Genomic DNA, 14,357 nt, shown 5'->3' on the forward strand with positions numbered 1-14,357 from the left:
ATCAGTATTAACCGTACCTGTCAAATCTAGCCCATAGGAAGCCAAATGATGGCGCAGCCAAGCCTGCTGGGGAATTGATGAGCCTGGCCCTGGATTGGTATTCTGGGTATTTCAGATAAGGGTATTCAAGTAAGCTTCCCAGGACAAGGATCCCAGACTAGCCCCGGACTGTGGACTCTATTATGCTGGCCCCAGAGAACAGAGAAGACAGAACGAAGGGAGAGACTGGTCATCCAGGATTTATTTTCTCATTTGGTTATTTTTCCAGAGCTTGTGCCTGTGTCCTGGGCTGGGGCTGGGGCAGAAGCACCAGGAAATGAAGCCCTTGGACCTAAACCATAGCTACCCCCCTGGTGGGACCTGAGCTCAGGCAGGGGCCAGCACTTGAGAGCTCTCTGCCCAGTGTCACTGGCCAGAGAGCAGGTAGCTCTCTCTCACACAGGGGTTAGGGAAAGGCGGGGTGCAGCGAGCCCACCCCCAAGGCTCTAAGGAGCAGCTAGGCCAAGTGGAAGCATTAAGACCATCAACCTTGGCCTAATGCTGCATCTTCTGAGAAATGAAGTCACAGGTGAGGAGGAGCAGCTGTTCTGTGGGACTCAGTTCCTCAGGGGCTGTCTCCTGGCATCAGAGACAGACCCTAGGGACTCCCGAGAAGCGGTGCCTTTCTTCATCTCAGCAGGCAGCACACTCTGGATTCAGGGAGCTGTGTGCCTTCCTGGGGTGCTCAGCCCAACACTGAGAGCAATCTGGGGTGCCCTGGAAGCTGCAGTGTTACTGATCTGGATGAGGGGAGTTAGCTGTTTGGGGGTGGGGAAGGCTGTGGAGGATTCCATTCAGTTCAATCTGAACCCCTAGTTCTGCGGGGAATGCTTTCACCTGCAGTGTCCTGGAGATCTGAGATCTGGGTGTGCTGAGCAATGCAGGGGGTGACGGGCTTCTGGGAGCTGGGGGCTGAGGTCAGGCCCAGCTCTTTCTGAACAAGGGTTGTACTTCTCTCTTCTCTCTTCTGCCTGTGGAACTTCTGGGGTACCAAGGGCAGCTTCCAAGGGCCTGGAGGCCAGGCTAAGGGCTTTTGGGGCTCCCTCAGGAGTGGCTGAGGTGCATGGTTGGAATCACAGAATCCTGGGCAGTCCTCTGAGCTTCTCAGTAGAGTCTGCACTGTCTCTCTTCCAGAGAGTTTTGCTGTCTGGTCTGGTCACCAGCTCCCAGGATATGTGAAAACACAGGGGCAATCTGGGTCCTCTTTGGGGGGAAGGGCTCTGGCCCTCACAGATGTTGGGTGAGGAGGCAGAGAGTCACTATAGGGCATTCAGAACTTGAACAAGCTTAGCACTCGTGTCTTCTCAGTGCTGGCTTCTGGTCGGGGCACCAGCAAGGTCTCCAAACCCAGGGAAGGGTCACAGTTCGGATGACTTCTAGAAACCTCTGGGATTGCTCCACCTACCAGCCATGCTCTTCATATCCATGTCCCAGCAAGGCATTTTAGAGAAGACCAGGAGGGTACCTTCTTTCTCAGTCAGGCCTGTCTTAATGCCAATTCCATCTTTTAGTCCAGAGAGACCTGGACATGTCCCCCACTGTCCATTTGGGGCCACTAGAGAACTATGAACAGTGGCCTCCTGGGATCTGTGCCCCATCCTTGCTCATGGGGGCACCTCTTCCTCATGTCACCCAGGGGGGATTCCCCAGTTCATAAGACTCACTGTCCGCAGACCCAGACCCAGCTTCCCAGATCTGGGGAGAGTTGGCGCCTGGGCAGTGGTAGGTGGAGGGCTCAGGGGCTGGGCTCTCCCGGCAGCTGGGCAGCGTACAGGGCTAGGGTGCGGTGCAGGAACTGGTACTGCTCTGAGGTCTGGATCATGCCCCCCCTGTGGGCAGAAGTACACATGCTGTGAGTGGAGGAGGCACCCAGGGCCCTCAAAAGGCCCAGGTCCTCCATTTCTTTCCTTCTTCCTTCCTTCCTTCCTTCCTTCCTTCCTTCCTTCCATCTTCTTTCTTTCTTTCTTTCTTTCTTTCTTTCTTTCTTTCTTTCTTTCTTTCTTTCTTTCTTTCATCTCCAGGGTTATTTCTGGGGCTCGATGCCTGCACTGCGAATTCACTCTTCCTGGAGGCTACCCCCCCTTGTTGCCCTTATTGTTTATTGTTGTTATTATTGGATAGGATAGATAACTCAAAAGAGAAGGGGAAGACAGAGAGGGGGAGAGAAAGATAGACACCTAGGGGAGTTGGATGGTAGCGCAGTGGGTTCAGACCATGTGGCGCAAAGTGCAAGAACCCAAGTAAGGATCTCGGTTCAAGCCCCCGGCTCCCCACCTGCAGGGAAGTCGCTTCACAAGTGGTGAAGCAGGTCTGCAGGTATCTATCTTTGTCTACCACACTCTGTCTTCCCCTCCCCTCTCCATTTCTTTCTGTTTTATCCAACAACAATGACATCAATAACAACAACAACTACAATAAAACAACAAGGGCAATGAAAGGGAATAAATAAAGAAAGAAAGACACCTGCAGACCTCCTTATGTGGGTCCTTGTGCTTTGCACCATATGCGCTTAACCTGCTGCACTACCGCTCAGCCACCCCTGTCCTACTTAAAAAAATATATATTCATTTATTTATTTATCCCCTGTTTGTTGCCCTTGTTGTTTTTTCGTCCTGCTTTCTAACAGACCTATGGTGAGATCCTGACCCCCTCAAGCCTGTCATCTCTTCATCGTCTTTCATGGCCCCTATCTCCTTCATGCTGCCTCCCTCTAACTCATCCACCCCAGGAAGCCCCCTCATCAGGGTGGAGCCCTGTGCCTGGCTATGCCCAGGAAATGCCCAAATAGCCCAACTAATTCCTCAGGCCAAGGAGATTCCTGAGCCCTAATAGTCCTAAAGGTAAAAGGAATGATTCTAAACATGTATACAGTTGGTTCTTGTGCTCCCAAAATATGTTTGTGCGTTACATTTACACACACGCACACGCACACTCAGATGGAGAACCAGAACTGCACCATGTTATGTGCAATGCCAGGGATTGAACTTGGAACCTCATGCTTTATCCACTGCACCATCTCCTGAGTTGCACTTTGGTATATGTTAATCCACCCCATCCAACCGCCCACTAGGGGAAGGGCTCATAATTTTTCTTTAGATAAGGAAATGAAACAGTCAGGGAGACACATGCCTTGTGTACATAAGGACCCAGTTTGACCCCACTGGCACTGTGTATGATTCAGTGGGACTGTGATCTCTCTTTCATAAAATGGGCAAATAAATATTAGAATAAATAAATGGAGGAGGAGCTGGGTGGTGTAAGGACTTGGGTTCAAGTACACTCCCTCTCTGCCTGTACCTGCAAGGGCAAACTTCACAGCCAGCGAAGCACTGCTGCAGGTATATCTCTGTTTCTCAGTGTCTGTCTCTATCCAGTAAAGAAATAAATAAATAAGTAGGCTGGTCATTGATGTACCCAGTTGAGCATACACATTACCATGCCCAAGGACCCAGGTTCAAGGCCCCAGCCCCTATCTGCAGGGGCAAAGCTTCATGAGAGGCGAAGCAGTGATGCAGGTATTTTTCTTTATCTCTCCCTCTCTATCTCCTCTTCCCATTTCCAACTTCTCTATTCCTTATCAAAAGGAAAAAAAAAGAAAGGCCACTGGAAGCAGTGAATTTGTTGTGCAGGCAATGAGCCCTGGTGGCATAAATAAATAAATAAATAAATAAATAACCTTTAATTAGGTAGTAGCCCAGGAGATGGTGAAGTTACTAGGGTATTTCAGCATGAGGTCCTGAACTCAATCCTTGGCATTACATGTGCCAGGGTGATGTTCTAGTCCTTTCTCTCGTCTCTCTAAATAAATAAATAAATCTTAAAAAAAACATTGTATTTTACTGTCCTCTGTAAACCATTAATCCCCCAATAAAGAAAAAAAAAAAAAACCCAGAAAGCAATGAAGGACTCAGGAAGTACAGTTGATGATTCCACGAGATGCATCTGCATTCCAGACGGCCCCCTTTGTGGAGCCTACTATCTAGAACCTTCCATGTTCTACCCCTCTCCATCTTTTCTCTGAGTAGGGCACTTGGGACAGCCAAGATAAACTCACCCCATACCCCCCCAAAAAATAAAATAAAAACCTCTTGAAGGTGTCACTCATGGAGTGATGTATTTAATTCTAGGCTACCAAGTGAGAATCCTAAATAGAGATTCTTTCCTGGGTCTTAGTTTCAATTGGTGCCTATGTTGCAGTGCCCGCAGGTACTGTGGGTGTCACTGTGCACTCCTGGACCTGTTCACACCCAGCCACCCACCTGTCTAGCCTCAGTTGGCACACGATGCCCAGAATGTCCACCTCTCCTCGGGCCTTCAGCTGCTGGCAGCCAATTCTGGTGGCGATGAAGCAGCCAGTACGGCCAATCCCTGCACTGGACACAGCCGGGGGTGAGGAGAAGAAAAAAGGGGAGGTCACGGGGGGGGGGGGCTGGAACCATGGGGCCAGGTAAGTGGGGGGATATAGGGCCAGGTGAGTGGGGGACATGGAGTCAGGTGAGTGGAGGCCATGGGGGATCTGGTGATTTGGGGAGGGGCATGTGGCCAGGTAAGTGGGGTCAGGGAATCAGGAGAGTCAGGTGTGTGGGGTCTAGGTGACTGAAGATCACAGAGACAGGTCCCAAAATGGGAAATTGATAGGAACCAAGGGCACCCTTATTTATAGGGGGGTGAGGAAATGGGGTGCAGGGAGCCTGCAGCACCTCACGGGGTGAGTCCCTTTTTCTCCCTGGCCTCTCACTGAGCCTTCTCCAGGCAGCCCTCTGGTACTTGTAACCATCTTCCTGGCCTTGAGCTGCCTTATCTGGGGGAGGCTTCCTCCCAGCACTCCTAAAACTGCTGACACTCTGCCCTCCCCCACCCCTTACTTTGCTCCACTCCTCCATTTCAGAACCAGCTTCGGCCTTGCTTCCTCAGGAGTCTCCTTGTGGGAACCCCTGAATGAACCCACTCTTAACCTTCCCACGCTTAAAACAAAAACCCAGGGGTTTTTGCAATGCTGCCCAGCTGCCTGGACACCCCACCCCCACTCCTGCCTAATCCACCCTTCAGGTCTCAGTTTTGGGGTCTTTCCTCCTGGGGAACCTCCTCTGGCTACAGGTAGGGGCACCTACCTAGCTCATTTCCCCACACCCAGCTTCAACTCTGCCCCACTGTGCCATGTTAACTGTTTTATCTGCTGCCAGACTGCTTGTCTGTGTCAGGGTGGAAACCACAGAGTCTCGCTCACAGTCTCCTCAGCGCCTGACACCGCTACTCACGTGATGTGCTACTCACGTTCATGGAATGACTGAGTGACTCCAGACCACAGGGGCCTTGCCCATCTCCCACACACACCAGCAAGCGGGGGGTGGGGTGGGCACATGCCCTCTCTGGACTGAGCCTGAATGCCTAGTCTGGACACCCTATGTCTATAGGCCACTGATGGGGTGACATAGAGATTCCTGGATAGGAGCCCAGCCCTCCCACCTCCTCTCTGCCCAGGCCCTGTCTTGGGAGACACCAGTGGGAAGGGGTGGGGAGGGGAGGATAGGGGAGCGGGTGCCTTCAGGGCTGTGGGGTTCAGGCCTACCTGCAGTGGACCACGATGGGCCCCGAGCTGCCAGGCCGTCCATCTGTCCCTGTGCCGTCCTCTACCTCAGCCACCAGGCGCAGCAGGGGTCCGGCCGACTCGGGGGTCTGGTGGTCAGGCCAGGCAGAGAAGAGAACATGCTTCACTGCCCGGCACTCTTCCCGGAGCTGGAAAGGGGATGATGCCAGGGGAAGGTAAGAGTTGGTGTGGCCCCCAGGGACAGTCACAGACCCCAGCAGGCCAGGTCAGCTCTCTACTCCAGCTCTCCTTCCTCCCAAATGCTACAAGAAGCACTGTCCAGGGAGCAAGGCAAGACCAGAGTTAAAATCCTGGCTCTTCCACATGACTGTGGGCAAGTCCCTAACCCTCAGCGTCTTCCAGTAAATGGGGCCTTGTGGAGGCACCTAGCATGAGGCAGGGGAGCAGCAGAGATAGCCAGGACGCCTAAGGGGGCCCCTAAACTAAAGGATGGCTGGATGCCTGTACCCCCATCTCCTCTGTGCAGATGTGCACAGGGGCACATGGGAAGAACCCCTGGAGGTCGCTGTCAGCTCTGCAGAGGCCCCAGGAGGATGTTGAGAGCTGGAGGCAGCACGAGGAAACAGAGGGAGTGAAAGGTGAAGAGGAAGAAGATGATGAAGGATTAAAACAAAACCGAACATGATGTAGGGACTGGGAGACAGCTCACTTGGTAGGGCTGCTGTCTTACCACAAAGTCCCGGGTTGGAGCCCCGACACCACCTGACAGTTCTGCAGCACCACAGATGTGGAACAGTGCCTTGGTGTCCTCCCTCTCTCCCTTTTGTCTACTTCCCTATCTGAAGTGAAAAGGAAGGAAAAATCAGCCCAGGAGTAGTGGGATTATACTTGGAGGGAGCCCTGGAAGAGAAAGGAAAAAAATTGCCTTCACCATTTTCTAAAAAATTTTGTTTCATTTTGCAATTAAAAGATGCATTTACTTAGGAGAGTCCAGAGCTCCCTTTAGTCATGTGCAGCACTGGAGATCAAACCCAGTGCCTCACACACTTGAACCATGTGCTCAACCCACTGAGCCTCCTCCCTGCACAAGCAGACCCTGGGTTTTGCCTATCACAGCCTCTCTGAGCACTCTAGAGATGCTTGGTGGCCTTGTTTTCATCTCTTTCTTTCTTTCTTTCTTTCTTTCTTTCTTTCTTCCTTCCTTCCTTCCTTCCTTCCTTCCTTCCTTCCTTTCTTTCCTTCTTCCTTTCTTTTTTTCTTCTTATTTATTTTTTTTAAAAAGAATTTATTTATTTATTCATGAGAAAGATAGGAGGAAAGAACCAGACATCACTCTGGTACATGTGATGCCAGGGATCGAACTCAGGACCTCATGGTTGAGAATCCAATGCTTAATCCAATGCTTTATCCACTGCACCAGCTCCTGGACCACTCTTCTTTTTTATTATCTTTATTTATTTATTGGATAGAAATAGAAATTGAGGAAGGGGAGACAGAGAGGGAGAGAGACAGAGAGATACCTGTAGCCCTGCTTCACCATTCGCAAAGTTTTCCTCCTGTATGTGGGGACCAGGGGCTTGAACCTGGGTCCTGGCGCATTGTATCATGTGCTCAACCAGGTGCACCACCACCCAGCCCCTCTATCTTACTTTTCTTTCTTTCTTTCTTTCTTTCTTTCTTTCTTTCTTTCTTTCTTTCTTTTCTTTCTTTTCTTTCTTTCTTCTCCTTCTCCTTCTCCTTCTCCTTCTCCTTCTCCTTCTCCTTCTCCTTCTCCTTCTCCTCCTCTTCTTTTTTACCAGGGTACTGCTCAGCTCTGGTTTATGGTGATGCCGTGATTGAACCTGGGACTTCAGAGTCTCAGGCACCAGAGTCTGTTTGCATAACCAGCCCTGATTGTTGGTAGTTTGTATGAAGTGGCCCTGGGTCTTTGGAGAGTCCCAAGACTCTATCAAAGGGGAAACTATCTATATTCCCAAACATTTTAGAAAGGAAAGGCTCTTTTGTCCTCCTTGAGAGAGACAAAGGGAATGAGGACAGTGACATCTTGTCTTCTTATCTTGTCATTACCCAGATGTCTCGAGGGTAATGAGTTGGTGGTAAAATACTTCTGAAAAAATATGAGTGCCCCCCCACCCCCCAGGAGTAGGTCTGTCAAGAGCACTGCATGGGGGTCACTTTACATCTCTCTGGACCTACAGTGGCTCCTCCCATGGGACTCAAGGCCCCACTTGTCCTCAGCCAGTCAGATCAGCACAGACCAGGGTTGTTCGGGAAGTTTCTCACTGGGGGCAGAGCCCTGGCTTCTCTGCCTTCTATGTCTGAAGGACCTAGAGATGAGGGAGCTTGGCTTTCAGGGGAAATGGGTCTGCATGAACCCACATCCCAGGGAGCAGCTTGGCCTGCCCGTGAGGGCTACCTGGATAGTGAGATGCCTCACGGTGTATTCTGGGCACTCCTTCATGTCTCTGATGCAGATCTGGAAGGGGCCATAGGTGTCCTCCTCCATGGGCCAGTAGTGGACACACTTCTAGGAGGGAGGGAGCTGGGAGTCAGGGGGAAGTGTTGCCAGCAGTAGCAAGGGCGGGGGCAGCAGAAAGCAGAGAGGAGTACTCTCCACACCCCCCACTACCCAGAGGGGCTGGCACTGCCCAGGCCAGTACTGGGGCTGGGGGCTCACTTCTCTGGCAGATGAAGTGCTCCCATCCCACATCCAGGCTGTGGATCCTTCCCTGGGGAGAGCTGACAGCCAGCCAGTTGTGTGTGTGTGTGTGTGTGTGGGGGGGTCCTTGTCCTTCCTGGGCTCCCAGAGGACCCTTCCCTTCCTCCTACCTCCTTGCCCTCTCGAAGCTGAGTCAGCATGACAATGAGGGGCACCTCTTCCTGCCACACCATCTCCCAGAAGTCCGACACAGTGTTGGGCATGGGGCCCTGGGTGGCGATGTAGACCTTCTCCTGCCCATTGTAGCCCTGGAATCGGGTGCAGAGAGGAGCAGAAAAGCTGTGAGAGCAGGGTACTGGGGGGCTCTCTCTCCACGGGTTCTAGGAGCAGGCTGAAGTGTGGAGGAAGCATGCAGACATATATGTGCATGAAGCCCCGCAGTGGAAAGGACATGGGGAGAACATCTGGGCTCAAATATCAGTTCTTCTGCTCACTAGAAATGCCCTCCCCCAACAGGGCACCTAGCTTCCATGAGCCTCAGTCTCCTCATCTGTAAACTGGGCACAATAATGTCCTGTGCACTGGACAAAGCAAACTGGAGATGGCTTTCCCCTTTCTCCTCTGCCGCTTCCTGCCCATTCAAAATAAGGGAACAGCTGTAACAGCAGGTGGCATGGGTGGGGGGAACAGGACTGGAAGAATAGGGTCCTGGGTGTGAGCTTGGCACCACTTATGCCAGAGTGATGCTTGGGTTCTCTCTTTCTCTCTCTTAGAAATAAATAATTAGGGAGTTGAGCAGTAGTGCAGCGGGTTAAGCACACGTGGCCCGAAGTGCAAGGACCAGCATAAGGATCCCGGTTTGAGCCCCTGGCTCCCCACCTGCAGGGGAGTCGTTTCACAGGTGGTGAAGCAGGACTGCAGGTGTCTGTCTTTCTCTCCTTCTCTCTATCTTCCCCTCCTCTCTCCATTTCTCTCTGTCCTAGCTAACAACAACGACATCAATAACAACAATAACAACAATAATAAATACAACAATAATAAAAAACAACAAGGGCAACAAAAGGGAAAATAAGTAAATATAAAAAATAGTAATAAATATTAAAAATAAATAAACAATATAAAACGAGGAGAAAACATCGTTGACCAACAGTTGTTCACTTTTACTTATTACTCATTTATTTAGCAACAAGATATATCACACTCTAGTCAGTCTTTCTTCCTCCTGTCCCGTGCCCTTGGCTACTCGCTCCTTAGGCGGATGGTGAATTCCAGGCTACCGCTCACCTGGGTTCTGCCCCCAAATGAAGGTCAGGTTTCCCTTCCCAGAGCCAGGCTGACGTTTGCACCTGTTCGTACTGAGCCCTGTCATATCCATTGCGACCAATAGAGGGAAGTGCTTTCCCTTATCCTTGGGAGCAAGAGAGGTGAAAGCTGGGGTAGGAGCCCAATTTGCCTGCTGTTTCTCAAAGCTGGATGGAGGGCCACAGTAGAGGGGCTGGGCAGGGTGTGCAGTTAAGACTGCAGTTAAGAGGGAAAACTGAGCTCCATCCACACTTGCACTGCCTCTTCAGACTTTTGAATTGATCAGCCCCAGAGAAGCCAACTTCCTGCCCTGTTGAAGGCTGGCAGGGTAGAGGTGATGGGGCACTGCTTCCCACTGGCTTGCTCTTCTTCTAGGCTTGTGTTTAGACCTGCTCAGTGCCCATCTCGGTTCAGCAGTAGGGGTTAGAGTGGGGAGACCCAGGCTCCCCAGCTTCCAATCACAGGGAGACAGAGAGAGATCATGTTGGGGGTCCCTTCAGACACAGCCCCTACCTCCTTGCCCTTGCAGCCAGGTCACTCACCCGGATGTAGTTGGCATTGATATAGTCGCCATCTTCTTGGCTCTGAGCCCGGCCAAGACAGACACGGCTCTGAGGATCTAGGAAGTAAACAGTTAGCAGAGCTCAGAGGTCAAAAGGTGACTAGCCAGTAGGGCTGGAGGGGAGAGTCCCTGTGAGTAGCAGGTGGCCCAATCCCTACTGAATTATTTCATGTGTAGACAAGAGGAGGCCGGGAGGTGGATCACCAGGTTAAGTGCACATATCACCATGTGTAGACAAGAGGGAGCTACAGGAGAGACAGGCTCACATCGATGCCTTAGGAAGGTTACCTGGGTGGTGCTGTGAGCACTGGAGCAGTGAGGGAAGGGCAGAAAGCAGAGAACTAGTTAGTGTGAAGTTACTGTGAGTCTAGCCTTGAGGTCAGCAACCCGGGAGAGATCACAGTAATAGGAAGAGGGAAAGAGAGGCTGCAGAAGAGGGGTTCACTTTTTCTTTTTTATATATATATTTATTTATTATTGGAGAGAGACAGAGAGAAATTGAGAGAGGAGGGGGAGGTAGCTTCTTCTCCTTGGGCCGGCTTGGTGCTGGACAGAGGGACTTGGGGAATCTCAGACCCACAGGACTTTCCCCTCCATGGGGGGTTCTGGGTTGGCTGGAATGAGGCCCAGAGGAAGAACTGCTCTCAGCACCCTTCACCCCCCACCCATGGGTGCTGATAGCCCTTGACCCACGCACATGCTGGATGCTGGGAGGGTTAGAGTGGGCTGGAGCATTTAAGACCTTGCCACTGGAAGATGCTGGGGGTGAGCCAGCCAGATAAGACTGTGCCCAGGGGGAGGGTGGGGGAAAAAGGGGGTCCCCAAGGGCCTTAAGGTCATGGGCCATATGGTCAGAAAAAGGACAAGTGCTGTTCCCTGAGTACAGGTGTTTACAGTGTCAACCCCTCTCCACCCTGTAACCCTCCTCTCCAGTCATGTGTCTTGTCTCTTTCCTGCCTCTACCTGAGAGTGGGGACCACCCTGAGGACCCTTATGCTCTGGCTGTGTGACCTTTCTTGCTCTGTGACTCTGTAACTCAGTGTCCCAATTTGCAGATCAGAACAATGACACCTTAGCACGCATTTCCTGTGGCCACTGAAAGAATGGAGTTCTGTACAAGCTTGGGGCAGTGTCTCCCCTGACCCCTGACCCCTAAGCCCTGACACCCCCCCCCCCCACACACATGTAACTGATACTTCCCTGCCAGAGGTGGGACTTCTTACCAGAAACTTCCCCAGCCCCAGGGATAGCCCCCTGACAGCCTATCCCTCAGCCCTGCCACCTTCTTACTTGGCAAGATGGTCTTGTAGCGGTCCTTGGAGGCATGGCCAGGAATGTCCAGGTCTTCTGGGTTGATGAAGTTAGAGGGAATCTTCTAGCAAGGGTGAGGAGACAAAGAGCAGCTGAGAACCCCCTCCCAGCCTCAGCAGTCTTCTTGCGCCCCTTTATTTTAACAGAGCTGGCTCCTGCCCCTCCCATTTCTTGGCATCATACCCGATGGCATGGAGGGCAGAAGAGGAAACACGAGCACTCACCTCCCTTGATTATTGGGGTTCTCTTTCCCAAGATCCCAGGAGACATGGCTCCTGGAGCCCAGGACAAAATGAAAGGCATGACTTGGAAGGGACCCCAAGTTCTTACCAGGAATTCTTCTTCCAGCTGCTGAGGGGTTGGGGGCTGGTGCTGCAGGGCCCAGCAGGTGAGGGGGTGTCCAGCCGTGCGCAGAAAGTGCAGTGTCACCTCACGGGGGGTATTCACAGAGCAGATGGGCTCCACAGCGCCCAGGGAACGCACATCCAGCATCAGAGACACGTTGGAGCCCCGCCTGCCGGTCCCCAGAGGACTCTTGCCATTAGGAGGTTGCTCCCTGGACCCTGCTGTGCACCTTCTTCCCTTGAGAACTGTGCAGCCTTGAACTCAAGGCTCCTTCCAGCTGCCCTGCTCTTCCCAGGCCTGACGAGATCTCTTAAACTCCCACCTACGTCTAGACCCAAAGTGGTCCCCAGCCCAGCTCCAGGGGCTAGAATTTGGGGCACATTTGGGAGGGCTTTGTAAGGCTGGCAAACAACTCAGCCACCCCCAAATGAAAGTGATATGCAAACGAAATGCAAATGAGCATATTATTCTCCTGTCTTGCTGAAGGGCTCAGTGGTTAGAGCTGGAGGGAAGGGAAAGGACAGGAGCTAGGAGCCAGGGGCCAGGAGGCCAGAGGGGTGTGTGACCCCAGAAGGCCCCCACCCAGGAAGGAGCTCACCTCTCCTGCAGCCGCACGTGCTTCTTGGCGGGTGCTTTGGCGGGAGATGGCTGGGCCATGGTGGCCCCTGGTGAGGAGGTGGGAGGCTGTGCTGTGGGGTGCCCCCTACAGGCCTGGACCATGCTGGGCAGTGCTGGGCTCAGGGAAGCTCACTCAGCCATGAGGTGTGCCTGCAACACAGGGGCCTCACTGATGGCTCCCAGAGTCCTACTACCTTCTGCCCTGCCAAAGCTGCTTCTCCCCCAAACCCGTGGAGCACAGGCTCTCTACAGTGGGACCCAGAGTGCAGGGAGTCTAGGGCCAGAACAAGAATGGAATCTGTGGATGTGGGTGTGGAAAGAGTCAGGGTTGCTGAACCCCTGTGCTGAGCTCCGACTAGGGAACCAAGTGAGGGAGGAAACAGCAGCACGGCTCTGCATGGGAGGGACAGGAGTGCTCCCCGGAGCACCTCTGGTTTAGGCCCCAGTCATGGTAGACAGCTGGTCCCCCCAGGATCTTGTCCCACCACTGGCAGCTCTGCCCCCAAGTTCACTCCCTGTTTCTGGGGTACCCCTGTCCAAGGAGGCAGGCTGGGGTGTTTCCTTCCTCTGCTGCCCTTCCCCCACCTCCCGCTTCAGCAACCGTCACAGGAAGTGGCCTCACCAAGCCCTGCACGACCATGCCTGGGGAGGCCACCACTGGGGGCACAAGAGGGGGCACGTAGTGGGGCAGCTCTTGGGTGGGGGCATCTCCATCTTCCAGAAGCAAGGTCACACTTCTGAGGTTCATAGGAGTCCGGGGAGGGGGCAGAGCTCTGGGCCCAACAACAACAGGGGCGAGGACACATAGGCCCCCCCGATGTGGTGGCAGGGCCAAGCTCTCCCACAAGAGCGGGATCCTTAGCCTCTGCTTCCCCACAGCACCCCGTTCACCTGCCACTCTGGGGACACTGGGACGCAGCCCCAGTGCTCTGTGTCACTCATGCTCCTGGAGGTGCCTTCCTCCATCTCTGCTGAGTTCCCTCCACCCCAGCCCTGAGGCTCCAGGCCCATTCTCAGTCAGGTACTTACTGAAGCAGCTGTGTGGCCCAGGCCGCCTCTTGCCAGCTGTCTGTCTGTCTGTCTTTGAGGGCTGAGGAGGCTTCAGGAAGCCAGCTTCCTCCCTCCGCCCCTCCTGCTGCCACCCACGCACACCCAGCTGTTTGCTGCCCTCCTGTGCCTCCTGCCACCGCCAGGGGTCGGGTGCTCCTGCCTGTGTCCCTTGGGACCTGCTGGTGATACCCTGCACCTGTGCCAGGAGCCCAGGGCCTGCTCCCCAGGAATGCCACTGGATCCCCAGTTCCCTGATTCCTTAGCCCTCTTGCTGCTGCCTGGGGCCTTGTCAGCTCAGGCCTCTCTGCCTGCTGTGGGTTCATGGCCTGGCTCTGTGGCCTGCAGGCAGCCCTAGCCTTGACCAGAGACTAGTCTCCTCATCTCTTCTGGGGCCTGGAGTTCATGGCCAAGCACGGCCACCTTCCCAAAGCCCATGTGGGAAACAGTGTGTATGCGTGGGGGGGCTGGCTGGCTCCAAGTGGGAAAGCGGGGTCCCCCCAGGCCTTGAGCCACACCTCAGCTCTCCGCTGCCTCTGGGCTGAGGAGAACCAGCCCACAGGGAAATGGGAACCAGAGATAGCTTGTGTGAGGGGGTCCCCCAGCTCCCCACCAGCCCCTGCCACAGACTCAGAGGACTTACAGACGGAGGGTGGCCTCAGGCCCTCACACCAGGAGACTCCCATGTTGACCAGGGTGGCTGGATCCCTGGGGGGTGGCCCCCTAAGTTCAAGGCCCCATTGCCCCCTACTCCAGCCTGGCCTTGGCAGGTCCTTGGCTGGCAGGCAGCCCAGAAGCTCATGATCACTGGCTGCAGTCATCTTTCACCTCGGAACATTCTGAACCCTTCCCTTCCCTTCCCTTCCCTTCCCTTCCCTTCCCTTCCCTTCCCTTCCCTTCCCTTCCCTTCCCTTCCCTTCCCTTCC

General features: G+C 53.6%; 1 protein-coding gene across 4 annotated transcripts; it reads right to left on the reverse strand.

The window, feature by feature from the left end:
• Window positions 1-224: 224 nt before the first annotated feature.
• PTPN7 (protein tyrosine phosphatase non-receptor type 7) lies at window positions 225-13,497 on the reverse strand. 4 transcript variants are annotated; one of them, XM_060178538.1, is made up of 10 exons: window positions 13,414-13,497; window positions 12,365-12,534; window positions 11,752-11,935; window positions 11,401-11,485; window positions 10,091-10,167; window positions 8,417-8,554; window positions 8,004-8,114; window positions 5,609-5,775; window positions 4,299-4,407; window positions 225-1,889 (listed from the first exon to the last, which is right to left on the reverse strand). In XM_060178538.1, the coding sequence occupies exons 2-10, from the start codon at window positions 12,484-12,486 to the stop codon at window positions 1,668-1,670; spliced, it is 1,215 nt and encodes a 404-aa protein (XP_060034521.1). In that variant the 5' UTR covers window positions 12,487-12,534; window positions 13,414-13,497; the 3' UTR covers window positions 225-1,667. The 4 variants fall into 4 exon arrangements, with proteins under 4 accessions (XP_060034521.1, XP_060034522.1, XP_060034523.1 ...); XM_060178539.1 differs by lacking the exon at window positions 13,414-13,497 and adding an exon at window positions 12,915-13,351 and having other exon boundaries at window positions 225-1,868; XM_060178540.1 differs by lacking the exon at window positions 13,414-13,497 and adding an exon at window positions 12,915-13,351 and having other exon boundaries at window positions 4,299-4,412.
• Window positions 13,498-14,357: the final 860 nt, after the last annotated feature.

The sequence above is a fragment of the Erinaceus europaeus genome, chromosome 19, assembly GCF_950295315.1.
Source record: "Erinaceus europaeus chromosome 19, mEriEur2.1, whole genome shotgun sequence".
NCBI lineage: Eukaryota > Metazoa > Chordata > Mammalia > Eulipotyphla > Erinaceidae > Erinaceus > Erinaceus europaeus.